Consider the following 22,482-nt stretch of genomic DNA (forward strand, 5'->3'; position numbering starts at 1 on the left):
ATGGATATAAACAATGTAACCCATATATATTCGTCTGCTGTCTTTGGGGCAGTTTTTCATTGTTGGTTGACCCATTTTCTTAATTTTCAAAAAGTTTGATCTTTATGCTGTGCAGGAAACAGTAAACACATGAAATAATTGGACATGAGTAAAAATTTGCCGTATAATATTCTTGATCTAGGTTATGGAACGGCCAGTTATGAAAATTCAACAAATTAACCTCACGCATTAAATCACGTCAAGCTTTACAGAAATGAAAATACAGTACTCACTGATCAATACTTTCATAATATGGTTAGTATTCAACCTTTGAGTCTCCTCTAGAGGTTATAGGTTATTGAAGGCTCTAGGTATTAAATATAGTGCTATTTTCCTCAGCAATATAAATAAAAAGGTGAATGACTTTTGACCAATACATTCACACTAATGATCAGTCTAACTTATAAATTATCACAAAATTCTATTTCTGTATCAGGAAGTAAATCATGACAAAGATATTCAGGAATAGATGTAATTAAAGTTTAAGTTTATTGCAACATTTATGTTGACTTTGCAAAAATAAAAACGTGTAGAGTAATTGTGGAAAATTTACTGAGATGAGATGTTTGAGCTAAAATGCTGCATCGTGACATCATCAAGGACAAAATATGATTTAAAACATACCTGTTGATTAGAATAAAAGATAGAGTGAATAGTTGCACATCTACGTTGTTGTAATAATAGATACAACACGGGCCAACTTAGAGATAACGTTAGTTTAAGCATCTGTTGTCATTGACCTTCAATTAAATTAACAGATTATGTAACATTTATATATAAATAGTCCCTTCGCTTGTAGAGCTTATAGTATTTTAGGACAAGAGACAAAATAAGCAAATACACTGCTGAAAGAGTTATCAAAATTTTTAATGGAAAAACAGAGCTCTTAAAAATTTGACCATCCAAGTACTCCGTGAAGAAATCGTAGATACCTTGATTGTCAGATGTGGAAGTGATCGGTCGGCTAATGCTGAGTCAGCTCTTTTGTTGAACACATAAAATAACTGAGATGCAGGGTCAACGACTTCCTGAAGGTCAAGGGCAAATCAGTGTCAGCTGTAACCTGGGCACAGTCATTCTCCTCTCTGTGACTTATGCAAATTGGGACTGACTACAGTTTTCGGGGATTTCTCACCTAGTAATGGAAAAAATAAACTTGAAAGCCAAGAGAAGTTTTTCGGAGGATTGATGTACAGAAACATTTAATACATGGCTTTTTGAGTTCTTGCTATCTGTCAGGCATTGCTTTAAGCACTTTGCAGGAATTCTATCATTTAATCCTCACAACAATCCTGTGAGTGCTATTATATTTGGAAAATAGTTACCCACATCCAGATTATACGATTAACATTTCAAAATGAATAGTCTCTAAATTGTTGGAGAAACTTGAAATAGAGTTTACTGAAGTTTTTTAAACTTCATCTAGAGATGAAAAATAAAACCAGTAATTTTATTTCTAATTTTATGTAGTATAAAATCATGTAATAGTATTGAAAATCATGGGGTTATTCATTTTTTCACCTTTAAGCCCTGAACTTAAAATGTCTCGGGACTTCCCTGGAGGTCCAGTGGTTAAGATTTCACCTTCCAGTGCAGGGGATGCGGGTTCGATCCCTGGTCGTGGAGCTAAGATCTCACATGCCTCGTGGCCAAAAGGACAGAACATAAAACAGAAGCAATATTGTAACAAATTCAATAAAGACTTTAAAAACGGTCCACATCAAAACAATCTTAACAAAAAAGAAGCCTCTACTTGGGGACTCAGCAGTGAATAAAGGACAGATCCCTGCTGTTTTATAGATCCATATTCTTACATGGCAAGCAAGTAAAGTAAATATAATTCTTTTAGTCCTAAGAAGGAAATAAGAGGGTGTGCTGTGGTAGAGAGTATTTGGGGATATACTCAAGATTTACGATAAGTAAATCTTTCATAGATTTTTGTGTGTGTGTGGTATTTATTTTTTGAGTTATCATAAATAAGTCGCTTATATCTCATTAGATACAGAAAATAAGAAAAAACTCATGGCTAACATAATAATAATTGGCACTATATTTCAGTAAACATGCTTTGTCAGTATTTATATGAATCAGTATATGGATATAAGAAAAACATTTTAATGTTTGGATAATACTTAGAAATGTATCTAGGAAAATAGAACATCCAAAATATATGAAATGCTTAACAGTGCAGAATACTGGAAAAGATACAGAAAGCAATGTATAAAATGATGGCCAATATTTTCTTTAATTTGTACAAAATTATCCGAAATGGTGATTTGGCTTTAACTTTATTAAAAATTAGGGTTTTATTTATAATAGTAGAAATTACACAGGTGGAGAAATATATGGGTACACAAGTATAGAAAAATCTTTAAATTGGAAGCCTGAGTGAATAATAAATAAAAGCTCACAGGAAATAGAAAGTAAATTGAATTTGCCAGTGAGCATTTATACCCATTAGCTGCCCACCTGCCCCTCATAAATGTAACAGTACCAGGAAATCAAAAAAGATCAAGGAATGTTTCTCATAAAAGTTTATGGAGCAAATCACTATGATATCCAGGCATATATTTTACTGCTAAGTGCATCCACGTCTTGGGAAGCTCCCCGGGGGGTGGCTTGAGATGAAGCAATCGGTTACTAGGCTGTCATCTAAATGTGGTGGATGGGATGCGCAAATGCATTGGAAAGTGAGCAACTTTATAGAAAATTGTTATAATCCTTGTGACAACCTAGGCTCCTAAAGATACGTAATAAGCACATATGTGTTCTTCCCCATTTCACAGGCACTAGGTGAGTGTAAAGTTACCTTGAGGGAGTGACACTCTTAGAAAGCAAGGTACTGCAGAACCGCGTGTAGGCAACGCTGTGGGCCTCCTTAATTGCAGCGAATGGGCTTATGAAAGATTATAGTTTGGAAGTTTTGCACATGGTTGTTAGTTGGAAGCATATGTTCTCATTTGTCCAGGCAGGAAGTTGAGATAAGAGGTAGGCACTGAAAAGGGAGGGGGATTTTCCATCGTTTTGCCTTTCATATCTTTTTAGAACCTGTGCACCATTTAAATGAATTGCCTAGTTTTAATGAATTTAAAATTTAAAAAAGACAAACACTCTGCATTGCTTGTCTTTTTTTTTTTTTTTTTTTTTTTTTTTTTTGCGGTACGCGGGCCTCTCACTGCCGTGGCCTCTCCCGTTGCGGAGCACAGGCTCTGGACGCGCAGGCTCAGCGGCCATGGCTCACTGGCCCAGCCGCTCCGCGGCATGTGGGATCCTCCCGGACCAGGGCACGAACCTGTGTCCCCTGCATCGGCAGGCGGACTCTCAACCACTGCGCCACCAGGGAAGCCCATGCTTGTCTTTTTTTGATATAATATGGAAACATTTGGCATAATTAGAATTTACTTAGTTCAAATCAACTATTTATTTTTGTTACAAATTAGCCCTAACATCTTTCTAATCCCTCCGAGGTATCAATGATTATTGGGAAAAGGATAGATTTCTAATCTAAGCTATTTGATAAAGGGATGAGAATAGCCATTCTTTGAAAGACCCTATTTGTGTGCAATTACTGCTCTAGATACTATTAATGAATAAATATGAAGATTATTCTAGCATCAGAAATATATACCTTCTTCCCAACTCGGAAAACTAGATAAGTACAACTTTTTAAACTAAAACACAGTAAAAAAGTAATATTGTCTTTTTCCCCCATAGTTATTTTATTTATGCACTGTCCATTCATTTGTCTCAGTATTTTAAAATAATTGTGTACAGTTTAAGCTGAACGCAACTGAAGATATTTTAACGTTTTGGAATTCATGCATACCCTTCCTTTTGTTGAATGGGAAATGACATTTTAATCTAAATTGAACATTTTAAAAATTCATCTCAAACATCTGGAAACGTCTCTTGTATGCCAGTGCTGGGAGGCTATTTGTGTCACTTATTTTCTTTCTCCAGTCAGCAAAGGCTATTATGAGGCTGCCCATAATTTGTGATTAATTTGAGAGACTACTTGACATCATGGCAGTCCTAGAATGATGTGTAAGGGCAATGTCTGCTTCAGTCTCAGCCTGTGAAAGTGAAGCCCTTTCCCTCGATTCCAGAACATTTGAGGTCCTGGAGTGGAACCAGGGGAGACTTGGTTGGGATGTCTGATGTTTGCCTTTACAAACTTTTATGTGCATAGACTGGGAACGCTCACTTACCCTGCTCGTGTTTACCTCCAAGACTGTCTGCACATTTCATGCGTAAATGTGCATATGAGCTCTGGTAGACGGTCATCCCTTCCAGATAAGAAGTGGTCCACGTGGCTGAAAATTATACTGACAACGTGTAATCCAGGCATGTTTCTTTTTAGACTTGCTCTGCTCTGATTTGATGCTCCCGGTGGCTTCTTGAGATCTTTTGCTCCCAGAGGACCCAAGGATATTGGGAAGTTTAAGTCACTGCAAAATCTCGGAGCAAAGACTTAAAAGCCGGGACTGGCCATCCCAGAGCAGCACATGGTGTCTGTTTGTCAATCTCATAATGAAGTCGCAAGAGGTCGGGTGAAACAGGTCTCATCATGCCGTCCTCTTAGATCACGTAAAGGATACGTATTTACAGAACCAGCCCCCGTCCTTTTTACGTGGAGTTCCCTTTGTGAAATTGCCTCAAGCAGGAGCGACCTGTAATTTCCGGGCACGACGTGATTTTGCGGTGGGATGTAGCGGGAGTGTCACTCTTGCCCGTGTCTGTCGCTGGCAGGGTACTACACGTGCGTGGAGGTCATCTTCACCCTGAGGCGGCAGGTGGGCTTCTACATGATGGGTGTCTACGCCCCAACCCTGCTCATCGTGGTTCTGTCCTGGCTGTCCTTCTGGATCAACCCCGACGCCAGTGCTGCCAGAGTGCCCCTGGGTAACGTGTTCCAGCCTCTCTCGGGGGGTCGCGAGTGCGCTGCATCTTTATAGAAATGACTGTATAATTTTGAAATTATACCAAATGATGTTGAGACAGTGAGTTTTGGAATTGATGGCAACCTTTTTTCTTTGTTTTTCAGACTTCCTTCAGTCCTTGACATTGAACTAGATTTTCTCCGTGTTTATGCATTCTATAATTAAACTAAGTTTTCTCTTTTTGTGTCCTTGGGGTATTTTAAGCAGTTAATCCATCCTACTTTGACTCTCATGAAATAATTATTAATAAGCGATTTTCACGGATAACGGAAGGCTAAAATCCCCAGTGGTGCCAAGCTTAAAAACAAATGACTATTTGGATAGAAATCTTTCTAAATCATATACTGTCTCATACTGTTCATCAGGGAATACGTAATAGAATTTATCTTTTAAACATGACTTTGCATACACTAGTTATTGTGTGCTGTGCCACCAGGAGAGGCTAGAGAGAGGAAGGGCTGGTTAGGCCACGCTCTCCAGTTTGTGATGTTTAATGCTCTGTGATATAGAAACACCAATAGCCAGACTTGAAAGTTCTGTCTCTGTAGGGCTTAAATAGTCTCGGGTTGGGGAAATAATCGAGAGCCTTTCTTTTTTTTTTTTTTTTAATTAATTCATTTATTTATGGCTGCGTTGGGTCTTCGTTGCTGCACACGGGCTTTCTCTAGTTGCGGCGAGCGGGGGCTGTTCTTCGTTGTGGTGCGCGGGTTTCTCATTGCGGTGGCTTCTCTTGTTGCGGAACACGGGCTCTAAGCACGCACGCTTCAGTAGCTGTGGCACGCAGGCTCAGTAGTTGTGGCTCGCGGGCTCTAGAGCGCAGGCTCAGTAGTTGTGGCGCACGGGCTTAGTTGCTCCCCGGCACGTGGGATCTTCCCGGACCAGGGCTCGAACCCATGTCCCCTGCGTTGGCAGGTAGATTCTTAACCACTGCGCCACCGGGGAAGCCCTGATTCTGCTTTCTTAAATCCCACGTGCAAGACATCTTGTAGATGGTATTTAAGGCGATGAGTGGCGTGTAGGTAGAAGAATCTCAGGGCTAAAGCCTTGGGATTGAGAAGATGAGGAACAATCTATGTGATGTGGTTTCCTAGAATCCTGCCAAGTGGAGAAGGTGTGTCCAGGCGAGGAGAGTGACCAGCCAGCTGCTTGTAGGTCAAGGTTAGGGCTAAAGATTGCCCTTGGCTTTAGCAGCCTAGGGGGTCCCTGGGATCCAGAACAGAGACAGTCTCCATGGAGTGAGGAGAAGAGGGAAGCCTGGTCGGAGTGACTCAGGAGAACGCAGGAGGGGGACCTAGAGCCCTCGCTGTAAACGGCCTGTTGGAGGTCGTTAGCTGCCCACAGGAGGGGAGGGTGGGGAGATAGCCGGGGGGGATGGGAGCTGAGAGGTTTCTTGGTTTTGTTTTTCTAAGGGGCACAATCCACACACGTTTATTTTTGGTGGAAAACAACCGGTAGTGAAGGAAAAAATGAAAGTCGGTAGAAGTGCAGGAGCAGTGAGAGGGGATGGGAGGTAGGAAACGAGGGATTGGCCTTTGCTAGAACACAGTGGATTTGTCCACGGGGTCGGCAAACTCCTTCGGCGACAGTTTGAATAGCAAACATTTGAGGTTTCTGTTGAAACCCCGAAATCCGCTGTCATAGCGCTAAAGCAGCCTTAGACAATACATAGCTGAAGAGGTGTGGATATGTCCTAGTAAAACTGTATTTATAAAAACAGGCGGTGGGTCAGATGTGCCTGGTGCATCGGGTTGACTGACTGCTGGTCTGTAGCGTCAGGAGAGAAGGCAGAGCTGATGGGCACACAGCGAGATGCGAGGGCAGACGTGGTCATGGGGGCTAGCCTCTGATTTTGTTTTCTTAGTGAAATGGGAAGCCAGGTCATGAGTTGCAAGGGTGATGGGGAAAAGCACCGTGGTTCTGAAGGGAGAGAGACTGGTGAAGGGACTGGGGAAATACACCCTGATTGCCTGGTAGGATCGCGGACCTCTGGAGGTCAGTGGTGGTAAATTGAAAGTGGGATCAGTCAACGTGTTGACTCATGAAAAGAAAACTAGGGGCATGTTTAGGTTTTTGAGATTTATATGTGCTGTTGCGTGTGTTAACGTTTGGTTCTATCTTATTACCGAGTAGCATTTCATAGTATGGCTACACCACCGTGTGTTTCTCCATTAACCAGTTGTTGGGGATTGGGGTATTATACGTGATGTGATGAATAATTCCGTACAAGGCTCTGTGTGGGCATACATTTTCATTACTCTTGGGCAAACACCTAGAAATGAAATTTCTGCACTTTATAGGAAAAGTATGTTTAACTTTTCTAAGATATTAGCATAGTGTTTATCAAAATAATGGTACCGTTTTGCCTGATCCGTACTCCTGTGTCATATACTCCCCAAATACTTGATTTTTTTTACTTCTTGTAGTGCCTTCGACCTTAGTCCAATGTTGAATACAGTTGTGAGAGATGCTTATTCCTGATTCTGGGTAGACATAGTTGAAGTATTCACTGTTGCGTGTAATAGTGGCTCTAGTTATTACAGATCTCTTAATCAGGTTGAAGAGGTTCCCTTCTCTTCCTAGTTGGCAGAGGGTTTTTATCATGACTGTTGACTTTTGCCAAATGCTTCAATGCTTTCTCTGAGTATATTTAAAGGTTTATATGGTTTTTTCCTTTATTTTGGCAAATTTTACCAATTGATTCCTAGCTATTAGGTGAGTAGATAAAATTATTAGCACAAACACGTTCATAACATTTGTTTTTCCTTTTCATGTCTAGCTGTAGTGAAGTATTCATTCCTACGTACTGATATTGTTAAATTGTGAATTCTTTTTTTTTTTTTTTGACCACTCTAGATAAAGCCTTATCCGTTTTCTTGGTATTTTCAAAACATCGGCATTCATTTCATTCATTTCTATCTATTTGTTTATTTTTCTTTTTCATTGATTTTGGCTCTTATCTTTATTATTTCTTTTTACTCAGTCTGGATTTTATTTGATCTCTTTTTGATGACTGAAGTGGAAACTCAGATATCCGATTTTAGACCCTTCTTCTTTTCTAACATGGGCATTTAAAGTTACAAATTTCCCTTGTAAGTCCTGCTTTAGCTGCAGTGCACAAATTTTGGTATACTGTATTTTCATCTTCCTTCATTAAAAAAATATTCTCTAATTTCCCTTGTGATTTCTTCTTTGGCCCACGGATTCTTTATATATGTGTAGTTTGGATTCCAAATATTTAACGTTTTCATAAGTACTCAGATATGATTTGTTTTTAATTTTGTCAGGGAACATACTCTATGATTTCAATCCTTTTATGTTTACTGAGAGTTTGTTGATGGTCCAGCCCAGCATATGTCTCCTGGCAAACATCCCATGTCACTTGCACTGTATATTTGTCACTCTTGGGTGTAGAATTCTGTAGATATGAGTGGAGTCAGGTTGGTTGATAGTACTGTTAAAATCTTTTATGTCTTTTGTCTAGTTATTATAGTTATTGATGAGAAAGTTGTTAAAATCCCCAACTCTAATTATGGAATTATGCTTCAGGTATTTTGAGACTCTGTGATTAGACCCACACATATATATAATTTTATCTAAAAAGAAAAAAGAAATAATATTACTGACAGATTAAATATCAGGATATTCTGTCAATACGGCTATTTTGACCCAGTGTATCTTTCCTTTTTCTACTTTTTTTCCCCTACGTTGTTCCAAAAGATTATGAAATCAATTTGCCAATCTTTTCCTTCTATGGGCTATAATTTTTATTTTCTAAAATTTAGGAGAAGAACACATATCATTTGCCCTAGACTCATTTTGCTTTTTAAAATAAAATCAGTCTTGCGTTCTAGTTTTATTTTTCTTCCTATCTCTTTTTGATTTACCTTTCCTATTGTTAACAAGTATCAAAGCTTCCTCTGCGAACTTTAGGTAGACTTTGTCTTCAGCTATTTCTTTAAGTATAAAAGTAACTGTGGAGGTAACATCTTACACTTTTTACCCTACGTAAACTTTACTTGTAACACATTCTTTTTCTGGTACATGAAATGGTTTAGTTGCTGCTAAAAAGGATTTTTTTTAAACAATACTTTTTAATTATAAATGTAAAAAGATGAATAATTCAGGTCGCAATTCAGACCTCTAGCAGGTCACACACAGTACCTTTCTTCCTTATTATAGTCTTTTCTTATCATCTGGAACAGTGGTTCAAGATCTTTTTGATTATAAAGATCTCTTTCAAAAATGTCAGGTATTATTTCTGGATTCCCACATGGTAGTAATTGTAGTTTGCCTTTTAGTATCCTTTGATTAGAATGCTGTGCAATGATAACATGCTGATGTAATAATTCAGCAGTATTTCTAAATGAATTTTCATGTTATTAATCACAACTCCGTATAAGAATTTGCTGCATAGTGTAGTTTGTCTCAGTATGGGATAAAGATGATTTCAGGGTTAGACAGTAGCTGTTGGGCACCATTTCTCCTTGATTTGCTCTGTTGGTTCCATTTGTTGTTAATAAAAAATACTACCGGGACTTCCCTGGTGGTCCAGTGGTAAAGAATCCGCCTTGCATTGCAGGGGACGTGGGTTCGATCCCTAGTTGGGGGACTGAGATCCCACGTGCGGCAGGGCAGCTAAGCCCACGCGCCACAACTACTGAGCTTGCGTGCCACAAACTACAGAGCCCACACGCTCTGGAGCCTGCATGAGACACTAGAAAGAGAAAACCCGCATGCCACAACTAGAGAGAAGCCTGCGGGCTGCAACGAAGACCCAACACAGCCAAAAGGAAAAGAAATAAAATAAATAAATGAATGAAATACAAAAAAAAATCTCTACCTCCCCTTTCTTTTCCTTTTCTTTTTTCACCCTTTTTCTTGCTTTCCTTTTTCAGTCTTCTAGGTTTTGGTATTCCTCTTTTAGGCAATAGATTGCTAGAGTATATGCTATTAAAGAATTATTTTTCAGATGTTTCCTCTGAGATTGTCTGAACGAGAAATCTCTGGACATCCCATAGTCAATGGGAGTTCACTATCAATAGTGGTCTCTTAAATAAGGATTTTATCACTATAAAGTTCTTTCTGCATATTGATGAGCTAAACAACTTTATCTTCACCCTGGATTCTTTATAGAAGTTTTTATTCAGGTTAACTATTTTATGTAGTTAATTTATTAATACTTTGATTTATATTATTTGTTAGCCATAACTTTTAGTAGATGTAGACCTCACTCCTGTTTATCAGAGTTGATAGCAATTTTACGACATACTCCCTGATTTGAAATCTAGACTTGGTTTGTTTTTGCATTAGGGAGAGAAAGTAACAAATGACAGATAAGGACTATATGTTTTAAACACGTTATAGAAAAATTATACCAAGAAGTCCTGGAATTTATTAGAGAGGTGCTCCATTAAGTGGGGATAATATATTAAGAACACAATATTGAAATTATAAATATCCCCATTTTTTTGAATGATGGGTTTCACATTTCTTTTTATTGGTTCATAATGTAGTAAAATTCAGGCAGCATCTCACTATGAGTTACTTAAACAATGACGTAATCTCATCTGAAGGCCATGTTAAGATAAGGCTGAAATATTTGTCCGGAGAAATACTGGCTCAGATTTCTTATTTTAGGATAAAAAAGCAAGTGGACGTTTCCTATTTTAATGTGATTTCCTGAAGACAAGGCACACAGGGAGGTCCACATTCTCTTCCTTCTCAACTGATCTCCATTTCCATTCTTACATCTTCGAAATGATACAGATCTTATTGGAATTGGTCACCATGGTTTTTAACGTAACGCCTGGGATTATAAATATCTCCCAAATGTCCATTAATATCCTATTATTCTGAATCTTTCTCTGCTCCTTTGACCTCCTTTTTCTGATGCCTGAGCCTCTCTGGAGTCCCCTCCCTTTCCACCACAACCTCCCCTGAACGATACTGGCCAATCTGTCCTTCAAGAAGGTCCTGAGTGCCCTGTGCTGAGTCGTGGTCACCAGTTCTTTGTTTCTCGGCCTTTATCTGGCCTAACTCGGTGTTTTCTTTCCAAAGTCACATCTTTTCTGTATTCTCCTCTTCCTATATTTCATGGGTATTTTCCCAGTCATTCTGTTTAGAAGTTTGTCTCAATCTTTTCCTTCTTCCTTTAAACAGTAATCAAGTTTTAAAAAATGTTTTCTCCAAAATCCTTTCACATTCATCCTATCCTTCATTTTCTTATTCTTTGTTTCTGCATCTCCTATATTTTTCTTTCTCAGTTTATTTTTTTATCCCTAGAAGAGTGACGTTATTGAAATATTCTCTTGATAATGTCATTTCTCTGCCAAATACGATAAAAGATCCACCCTAGGACTTTGAAGGCCTTCTATAATCTGGCACTATTCTCCATTTCATTCATAAAGTTGCTAATATATCAGGATAAAGATTCAGGTATACTACTAAATTTACCACAATTTGATACATTCTGTGTTATTGATGAGCATGAAATGCTATGGAAACACAGAGAATGGTGTCAATATATGCTACTTCAAGGCTTGTTTTTGATTGATTGATAAGCTGACATAACATTTGATTAAGAACAAAAAAAATAACTTGGGAATATGATTTGCTAAATTAATGCCCATAGGTATAATTAACTGAGTTTAGGGCAATGTTTGAGAAGATCTTGTATTTTTATGTTACTTTTCACTTCCAGGTTAGAAAATGTTAAAACCTATATTAACTTTTAAAACATAGTCCTGTTCATTAGTTTTCTTCAGGATAGAGGATAATTACAATAGAATAGTAATATATGTGTGTGTGTGTGTGTATATATATATATATATATATATATATATATATATATGTAATATTGTTTCAATCTGCAGAAGTTATATTTTACTAAAAGCCTTTCTTTCTAGGAGAGAGTCTCTTAGTTCTTCAATATTAAAAAAAAAAAATCCGCAAAACTCCACACCTTTCAGGAGCCTCTGAAATGATGCAACTGGTGGAATATATATTTTTCAATGTTTTAAATGATTATTGATACTAATATAGTGTTTCCTGTATTCCCAATGCAAGAGCAAAGAGAACCAAGTACATCTTTCATTATTAGGGTAATAAAAAATAAATATTTATTTTTTTAAATGTTAAGTGTTTACACACATACCACCCACATTCAATAATTCTTACATAAGAAGCAAGTACATGGTATTTCTTCTACTCTTTGAGTTTTAAGGGGACCTGAGGGGCATTGAACGTTATCGGAGGGGGATTTCATCAAAGAGCAGTGATTGTAGAACATTTCACGGGAGTAAAAGCAGCTTGACTTCCTGTTCCTGTCCGGCAGGAATCTTCTCAGTGCTCAGCTTGGCCTCTGAGTGCACAACCCTGGCTGCGGAACTTCCCAAGGTGTCTTACGTGAAGGCTTTGGACGTGTGGCTCATCGCGTGTCTGCTCTTCGGCTTTGCGTCCCTGGTGGAGTACGCGGTCGTCCAGGTGATGCTCAATAACCCCAAGAGAGTCGAAGCGGAAAAAGCCAGAATTGCCAAGGCTGAGCAAGCAGATGGGAAGGCGGGGAGTGCAGCTAAGAAGAACACTGTGAATGGCACGGGCACACCTGTTCACATCAGCACCTTACAGGTAAGGATGACGTCGGCCAGCAAAGTGCGTTCTGCGGGTTTAAAGGTTTGGTAGAATTGGTTCTCACTCGTTTTTCTCTCACAGATGCAAAGGGACTAAGCACAACCTACTGTTTGGAAAAGAATAGAAAACAGTTAGGTCCAATAGTAACCGAGAAAAAAATTAACACTTTATCAAATGACTGGAGAACTTTCCGTGGAGTTTAAGGATGCTTCAGTTCCTTTGCTCTGATGGTCACCGCTGAATGTGGAGGCCTTGCCCAAGTGACAGACCTTCCTACTCTTTCTCATTTGACAAACCTTTGTGAATGGCTGGGGGGCTGAAGGCTTCCGGGGCCCACGTTCTTGAGTCAATCTCCCACCCATTCCCCATCAAGTTGGAGAGCCTCACAATGCTCATGTCAGGCAGGCTACTTCTTTACTGGGTGCCTGGCTCATAGGGAAACTATGCCCATGGCTTGGGATTTGCCCAGCGCAGTGAGTAGCTAGAGAAGAACTGAACAGTTAAAACCCATGACCTTGCCTTGTCACTTGGTGATGGGTCTAAGAAGAGCGGACCATGCCTCTAGATTCAGGTACTGATACATCCTGGAGCCACAGACCACGTCATGGATTGAGGACAGTGGTCCACTCACTCCAGCATGCCTGTACTTGATGACCTCTAGTTGAGAAGACCCTAGGCCAGGGGACCATTTCCACTGAACGTAGCATGGTAAGTTCCACAAGAGACTAACAGGTCCAGACCATCCTACAGCCTTGGAAACCTTGCCTGCATCTGGCCCCAGACCATGTCCATTTGCTGACCGCCACTCCTACCAACACCTAGAACGTTAGACACGGTTTTATAGACAGAGGCAAGCAAACTGTTCTTACGTGATGCTGTCTGCAGGTCTTTTTTTATTTTTTTGTCTTTGTGTGTGTGTGTGGTACGCGGGCCTCTCACTGTTGTGGCCTCTTCCGTTGCGGAGCACAGGCTCCGGACACGCAGGGTCAGCGGCCATGGCTCACAGGCCCAGCCGCTCCGCGGCATGTGGGATCTTCCCGGACCGGGGCACAAACCCGCCTCTCCTGCATCGGCAGGTGGACTCTCAACCACTGCGCCACCAGGGAAGCCCTCTCACGTTTTAGTTTGTATATTTAGATCATTTAAATTTAATGAACTTATTGATATATTTAGGGCTTCAGTCTATTTTATTTTTTTTAATTTTATTATTATTTTTATTGGGGTATAGTTGCTTTACAATGTTGTGTTAGTTTCTGCTGTGCAACGAAGTGAATCAGCTGTATGTGTACGTATATCCCCTCCCTTTTGGGCCTCCCCTCTCCACCCCTGTCCCACCCATCTAGGTCACCACAGAGCACTGAGCTGAGCTCGCTGTGCTACACAGCAGGTTCCCACTACTTATCTGACTTACACGTGGTGGTGGGTATACGTCCATCTCAATCTCCCAATTCATCCCCCAACCCCCATGTCCACATGCCCGTTCTCTACGTCTGCACCTTTATTCCTGCCCTGCAAATAGGTTCATCTCTACCATTTTTCTAGGTTCCACATATATGCATTAATAGACGATATTTGCTTTTCTCTTTCTGACTTACTTCACTCTGTATGACAGACTCTGGGTCCATCCACGTCTCTACAAATGACCCAGTTTCGTTCCTTGTTATGGCTGAGTAATACTCCATTGTATATATGTGACACATCTTCTTTATCCATTCATCTGTCGATGGACACTTAGCTTGCTTCCATGACCTGGCTATCGTAAATAGTGCTGCAATGAACATTGCGGTGCATGTGTCGTTTTGAATCATGGTTTTCTCAGGGTGTATATTTTGTGTCCTATTTGTTCTATTTTTAATCTCTTTCTTCTTTCTCCTTCTTCCATGTGGACTGCTTGAACAGCTCCTAGAATGACATGTGGAGTTTCCTGTATTGTTTGTAAGCATGTCACTCTCTTGCTTGGAGGCTGCTCCAGGTGTCCCATTATATACACATGACTTTATCACAGTTTCCTGATGTCACTCTGTTACCACTTTGTGTGATGTGTAGAAATGCTACCTCCCTTTAACACCTTTTGCTTTCCTCTTCACATGACAAAATTATTGTAAATACTTCTTAGAACCTAATTAGAAAGTGTTACACTTTTTGCTTCACCATCACACATAATTTGGAAAACTCAGAGAGAGAAGGAACGTTTATTGTATTTGTGCCTAGTTTTGTTTACTTTGATCTTTCTTCCATTCTGATATTCCAACGTTCTATCTTTTATTGTTTCTTTCCTTTTAGAGAATTGCCTTTATCCATTATTTTGGGTAGCGCTGCTGGTAACAGATCCTCCTAGTTTCCTTCATCCGGGAATGTCTTGGTTTCCCTTCATTCCCAAAGGATCTCTTCACTGGGAATAGGATCCTTGATCTTTTCCTTTGACACCTAAAAAGTATTGTGCCCATTCCTTCTGGACTCTGTGGCTTCTGAGAAGAACTCTGCTTCATTCACACTGTTTTTCTCCTTTAGGTAAAATGTCATTTTTCTCTGGCTGCTTTCAAGATTTTTTTTTTTTTTTGCCTTTAATGTTCAGAAGTTTAATTATGTATTTTGGAGTGTTTTTTTTAGGGTTCATCCAGTTTGGGGTTTGTTCAGCTTGTTAGAAAAAAATGCAGGCGCATGCTTCTTGCCAAATGGGAGAAGTTTTCAGCTGTTATTCCTTTGAGTACCTTTCCTCCATCCTTCTAGGACTGTGACGACACAGATGTTAGATGGTCTGTTACAGGCCCACACGTCACCAGTGAGGCTCTGCTCATTTTTCTAGTAAGTTCTCTGTTGTTACCACCGTGAAGTCACACCTAAGTCTTCTGGCCCAGAAATATCGCCTCGGGTGAATCGCTTTTACCTGTGTGCAGATTCAAGCTGGAAAGGACCACAAAGAAAATCTGAGAGGCTACAGTGGGAAGCCTTTGGAAGTTCTTATCTTCATCATTTTTTATCCTGGACAGCCTCATTATCGTAGTACCTCATTTTTGCTACCGGTAATTTTCAGAAGTGACAAGTTTATATGATGAAAGTAAATGAGACACCTTTTCATATGAGGAAAAATGGGGAAAGTGTAAATGGGAGATCTGCAGAACCAAGGTCACTTTTAAGAATGTGTGGAGTGGGGTTGCTGTCTTACTTATAAGTAGCTCATTTAATCCCTCTGCGTGTGATATTATAATTGTTTAAAATAGCATTTATATTGTAAACTCTTTGTACTCTTATGTACATGTTTGATTTGATAATGATGTGTGGAGAGTATTAACTAAAGAAAGTTGTGTTTGTGTAAAGTCTCTGATGAGCAGAAGAAGAGACCAGCGAATGAGGTAATGAATTATGAGCTGTTTAAGCAACTAGAGGACTTCTCAGTATGGAACCTAATTTTATTGCTTATTCAGCTCTGACACGTCATTAAAAATTACTTCTGCAGTAGACCTACTCTTCACCAACACACACACACACACACACACACACACACACACCCCTCATTTCAAATATAAGAATCTGCAAATACGTTTATAGAAGAGTGTTCAATAAACTAAATGACTAAGCATTTAGTGTAACCAAACTGAAGTTTTTGGGAGTGATTTTTCCTGTTATCACTTCAACATTGAAGTAATTATTCTTCCCTTAACTATTTCCTATATTTAAACAATCTCTTGGAATAAATGTAACATTCTATGTCTACATTTTGAATGAGCTGTGTAGGTACAATTATATAATGATTAAAACTGCTGGCAGGGCTTCCCTGGTGGCGCAGTGGTTGAGAGTCCGCCTGCCGATGCAGGGGACGCGGGTTCGTGCCCCGGTCCGGGAAGATCCCACATGCCGCGGAGCGGCTGGGCCCGTGAGCCATGGCCGCTGAGCCTGCGCGTCCGGAGCCTGTGCTCCGCAACGGGAGAGGCCACAACAGTGAGAGGCCCGCGTACTGCAAAACAAACAAACAAACAAAAAACGAACAAAATTGCTGGCAGAATCTAAGAATGTGTTTATGTAAACAAAACACTAGAAAATTTGAAGTGTTAATATGTGTGACTTAGGTTATAATATCATATAAATTGGGCTACTTGTCCAGTTACTTATAGATACTGAAACTACCCCTAAAGCCATGAATAAAATACGGTTCAGAGTAAATGCATTTCTGTAGTAAATATGTATGGCCTTCTTTGTGCAAAAAAGAACTGGTAGGAGTCACACTTCCTGAGTTGCTGTCAGAAGCCAGAGTCCTCCTTTGTTTTGATACGTGATTCTAAAGCACAGTTAGTGCTCTTGGAGCAGAGGATTCTAAGTGAGAGAGAGCCTGGGACACCCACGGAGTCCCAGAGCTTGCAGGCTGCTCTGAGAGTCTGAGAATAGTACAAAGGTTTGATATGGAGAGGCTATTCCCAACTTCTCTTCCGATCAAGTCGTGATTCAGTCTTTACACGAGTTCGCTGACACACACTGAGACTTACCCATTCGTCAAACAGTCCTGGAAAACCAGAGCTTCAAATGCGGTCTTCTGTCTGGGACACTTACCAGGAGGGTATGTGAGTGTGAACGTGTGTATATGTGTGTGTGGAGACAGAGCTTAGGTGACAGACTGCTTGCTGAGAGTGACCTTTTAAGATTTCAAATTGGGGAATTTAAATAAAAGGCCTGGAAGTAAATTTTAAATACATGTTTTCACGATTTGTGATATATATATACATATATATAATATATACATGAACGATTTCCCAAAGTCTCATTTAAATAACTTAGAGTCTCGTTGCTAGCTTTGTTCTGTCTCATTCCATTGATCAGTCCCTATTTTTTGCCAGACATTTTCCTAGACACTGGGTTAAATTGATGTGGACCAGAGCCCGGACCAATGGTGGCTCCGTCAGGATATAACTGCTCTTTAAGCTCCACTGGGTTCTCACCATGGGGAAGCTGGGACTGTACATTAAAAAACGGGGAACGGTAATCCTCTTTCTTCCAGCTGGCCTCCTTTAGCTCCAAGTCCCGTCAAACCAGGACGGAACTAAATCGACACTTTCTAAATATTGTAATATGTTGGTGATTCACTTTTTTTTAACCTATAAGACATTCAGAAAGGATGAAATTCCAGTGCGTCAATCCCCATTCCTACTTATCAACATTTTCTTGTGTACTTTTGTACAATTATATTTACATAAACATCTTTTTCAAAAGTTCTTACCCAACAGGATTGTACAAATATCTATGTGGCATAAAGATATAATAATAAAGCCAACATTCATAGATCAGCTTAAAAAAATAACATTACCAGCACTTGTTCAAAATTGAAAACAAACAAACAAAAAAAAACCTAAATGTATAAAGCCAGAGGATGTGGTGACACATTTTCATTTGTGTTTTCACTCAGTGTATGTTGGTTACCTTTGCTCTCCACCTCTGAGCACTGCCATCTGGCTTTTGCCCAGAAAATATGCCTCAGTGTTTGTTCGGATAAAGGATGCCGTCCTGGTACCTGAAGGGCTGCTGGGGAATGATTTGTTTTACATCTTACATTAAGCATCATTTTTACCCAGCCATAACCTAGTAAATGTGAATAGAATCCACATAAGTAGTCAATGTATTGTGTAACTAAGGCAAAGACTAGAGTGTACTAAGAGTGTACAATGACATGGTTTCCTTTTTCGGTGAAACAGTAAATATTTTAGTGAAGATTCCCAAGGTGAATCACAAAGGTCGGGAGTAAGAACAGTGAAAGATGAAGCAGTGGAATCATGGGCTCCCCCTTCTGTGGCCTTTCCTTAAGCCACTGGTCAGCCTCTGTCTTTTCCACGAGCTTTTCTGACGGCCAGAGAGAGTTCAGTGTGAAATAATGATTTTGTATATTGTAGAGAATTGAGTCAAATGTAGTACTTCAGAGATGATTAACTGAACAGTCTCTGTAGCATATGATCTGGCTGAAATAGCCACAGTTTCTTTGGATTTTCTGAGTTTGGATTCTCTGGCTAATTCATCTTCAGGCGGCAAGTGAGGAATGCCTTTCGTTGGTCAATCTTTGGTTCATGATCATTGTGACCATTTTTAGTTCTTACTTGTGAGTGTGGTTTAGAGACACAGTCTGTCTCATTGCAAGGATAAATGCCTCAGTCTTTTATAAACAACCCAATTTGGCAATAGGATCCCTGGGGAAATCAAAGGTCAGAGGTACCAGAAGACGTTTGTATTCCGTATGTTCTGCTAATATGATCTGTGTCATGGTTAAATGTTGGATTTTCATTTATCGGTCAGTCTTTCAACTGAGAACTCTCACAAGCCTGGGAGCACCTAAGATAAAGGATGATTTGCGCCTTGATCCCTTAACATAAAATAACCTACCAAAAGTTTATTCCATGACGTAAGCCTTGTTGTATAGGCAACGTTTTAGAGCCCTAAATGTTCAGGTAATTCCGTGCTTTAATCAGTTGACTATTATTTCTGTTTGACAAAGAGACATAATAGTCAACTGAATAAACCATCAGATTTTTAAAATATCTTTTTGAAGACGTTTTATAAATAGAAAAATTCTAAGTATCCTGTCTTTAATTTTTATTCTCAGGTTGGAGAGACCAGATGCAAAAAGGTTTGTACGTCCAAGTCTGATCTGAGATCTAACGACTTCAGCATCGTGGGAAGCTTACCGAGAGATTTTGAATTGTCCAATTATGACTGCTATGGAAAACCCATTGAGGTCAACAACGGACTTGGGAAATCCCAGGCCAAGAATAACAAGAAGCCGCCTCCTGCCAAACCCGTTATTCCGACGGCAGCGAAGAGGATCGATCTTTATGCAAGAGCGTTGTTTCCTTTCTGCTTCTTATTCTTCAACATTATCTACTGGTCTATATATTTATGATAAACCTTTTCCATTCGTATAAAGTCAAGTCCCATTGCATTGTGAACAACCTCGTTCATTAATGCCAATCTGTGAACATTCCTTGCATTTTCATAGCAATATATTGCATTTTGGATGCCATTGGAGTGTAATACAAATATGGCGCCTTCATCATGTGGAATGGCAGCATGATCTTGTTACGTCTGTGCTCTAATCATGATGTATTTATGTAAAGCAAACATAATTGCTTTAGGAATAAATGGAGGATAAGCGTACTACGTAAAATAGAATCCGAACATTTCTCTCCAGTTAGTGTAAATTGCAAATATTCCGATAATTCTGATAATAAAATGGGGTGCACTCTGAACCCTGTTTTGTCATCATCGCAATGTACGTAGTGTTTCAGATCCCTTTCCTTGTAACTTTCGGAGAAAGCCATCTTATTCTTGTACAATTTTAGATGGTATTATCATAGATAAAGCAAAAATATATTACATATGGTATAACTTTATAAGTAGAAGTATATCAACTCTAACTACATGAGCTCTGTGGAGAAATAAAGTTCAAACAAATTCCTAATTTGCAAAAGCAGCTCATTTTAAAGTGTGCCTGTGTTGTCAAATGCCAGATAATAAAGCCCAGTGAGCATTTTTGAAACAAAGGGAAATCTAGATTTACCTAAATTCGTGCTGAATTCTGGTTTCTCATAAAATAAAAATAAAAGGAGATATATTGATTAAATATTTCTGATAAAAGAAATTCTATTTAGTCCACTTTAAAACCTAGATATATTTTCATGGATTTTATTTTGTTGATACAGAGTATACAAAATCATTGTGCCTTAAAAAGAGTCATAAATATTTTGAATTGGAATATAGCAATGAATATGCGATTTCATACCATTTGTAAGAAACCAAGAGGAAAATACCTTATTACTAGAAGTAACTTGAGTTGGGAAGAAAAATCCATAATCATTAGAGGATTTTAACTTCTTTATTTTATTAAAATGCTCACATCTTTTAAAGTAAAATTAAATGTTTTTCCTGGATTTCTTTTGTTCTTATTTGAATAGTGTTTGATTTTGTTACAAGACATTTAAAGGTTAAGTAAACGATTACTTAGTTAGATCTCACCTCCATTTGTATCTTCTTTCTTGCTAAAAGTCCAGGCTACTTGGATTAATTGCTTTGGTCTTATTCCAACTTGCAAAATAGGTACTTTCTGGTCTATAAGACTTGTATTCCCTAGTAATATCAGAGCCAATGTACCTTCTTATTTCTCCATAGCTGATACTAGGACTATCAGTAATCCATGTAACATAAACATAAGACCAAATAAGTGTATTTACATTATTTGGAGAGTTTGCAGCAGCTGAGGGTTTGGATTGTCAATTCAATAATAAAATGTGTTTACATATTGTTTATGCAAATTGCATCTATAATTCGATGTTATTTTATTGAAGACTTTAATTTGTAAGAGTCACTGATAACTGAATCTTTAAAAGACGAGATATATCTAGTCCTCTGCGGTCCTTCAGCACCCTCTAGTTGCAAAAGCACAGTCACCTGAGTCACTTTAAAAATGCCACAAGTCGCCCTGTTGATGGACTTCAACATCCTGCTAGGACCCGGACAATAACATCTTAAACTCTGAGAGGAAAAAGCGTCTTGGATAATACTTAGACCGTTTAAATTTGTAGTTATAATAATTATATTTGCTTATGATCTCTGTTCTTCATTCTTGCCAATTTCATTCATTTTAGGGAGTTTGATTTAGATATAGAGTTTTAAGTGGGAAATGTATGAAATGGAAGACAGTTCTCATTCCATAAGAATTTATTTCTTGAAAATAATGTGAATGAATTCCTTTCTGTAATACAATATTGTAACCTCTTAAGATCCATTTTAATACCCAAATATATATAACTAGCTATCCCAGGATTAAGTGTGTATGTATAACTACAAATGGAACATTACGCAATGATCATAAGGTAGTACAATTGGTGTCCACTAACAGTCGCTTTCTATTGTTATCTTGAGAATTTAGTCACTTAACCCCAGGGTAGTTCTGATCTGTGTACTTTACATATTATGTCTTTCTAGGAAACTTGCAGTATATTTACCTGGATGTCAGTATCGCAAATTCCATGTTTCCAAAATAAAAAAGATCTTCTCCTTACAAATCAGCCGCTTCTCTTATTTTCTGTTTCCAGTAAAGCCATCACTATTCCAGTCCCCCGTGGGCCATCTGCCTTCCTTTGTCACACGGTATACCCTGTCAAGTTCCAAGTCCTAAAATTTCCCCCCTTACACCAACTACTGCTTCTCCATTTCTGCGGACACCACCCTAATTCAGTTTCCCTTTCCCATGCATCAGACAATTACAGCAGTCTACAAACTTACTTTGTGATGTTTATTTTGTAATGGCATAAGTAATACGTGAATATCCCGACGTATTAGAAAAACAGGTGTGTCTAAATTACGTAAGCCCTTAACGTTGTCATAACCTTCTATCTTCAAACCTTTCTCTTTTCCCAGAGGTCACCACAGTGACCTCTAGGCATCTACAACCTCTATCTACCTTTTAAATATAAAAGATAACGTAATGGGATTTAACGTAAATGAGATTTTACCATATGTATGGTTTTGCGATTTGTTTTTCATCTCCTATATTTTGGAGCTCTTTCTATGTGAGGATCTATTGTATGCTGATAAATCTTTTACCTCCTATTATTCTATAGCATGAATGTGTCTGAATTTAGCTTCTTTTTAAACATGAATTTTGATTGTTTTTCTTTTCTAATACAAAATAGCATTGTACTAAATATTTTTGTGCACACATGCGTATATTTCCGTGAAGTGGATGCCAGACGTGGAGTTGCTGAGTTGAAAGATGTCTACATCTTAAATTCTGGTAATGTCTTTAGATTGTCAAGATGCTGTGTGCAGACTCCACAGCCTGGTCATCTCTTAACCTGTTGTGTGTAGTGTACGTATTACTTTTCTTTTTTAAAAACTT

General features: G+C 38.8%; 1 protein-coding gene across 2 annotated transcripts in view; it reads left to right on the forward strand.

The window, feature by feature from the left end:
• Positions 1-21,633, forward strand: part of GLRB (glycine receptor beta) — a 69,438-nt gene extending 47,805 nt beyond the window's left edge. Inside the window, exons 8-10 of one of the 2 annotated variants that reach the window (XM_027116808.1) lie at positions 4,789-4,941; positions 12,313-12,605; positions 19,189-20,499. In XM_027116808.1, coding sequence (XP_026972609.1) covers positions 4,789-4,941; positions 12,313-12,605; positions 19,189-19,485 — 743 coding nt within the window. In that variant the 3' untranslated portion in view covers positions 19,486-20,499. Of the gene's footprint in view, positions 1-4,788; positions 4,942-12,312; positions 12,606-19,188 lie in introns of both variants that reach the window. The other variant, XM_027116809.1, reaches the window with a different exon arrangement.
• Positions 21,634-22,482: the final 849 nt, after the last annotated feature.

The sequence above is a fragment of the Aethalodelphis obliquidens genome, unplaced genomic scaffold (genome assembly GCF_003676395.1).
Source record: "Aethalodelphis obliquidens isolate GAN/ISIS:26980383/991018 unplaced genomic scaffold, ASM367639v1 scaffold17, whole genome shotgun sequence".
NCBI classification, from domain to species: domain Eukaryota; kingdom Metazoa; phylum Chordata; class Mammalia; order Artiodactyla; family Delphinidae; genus Aethalodelphis; species Aethalodelphis obliquidens.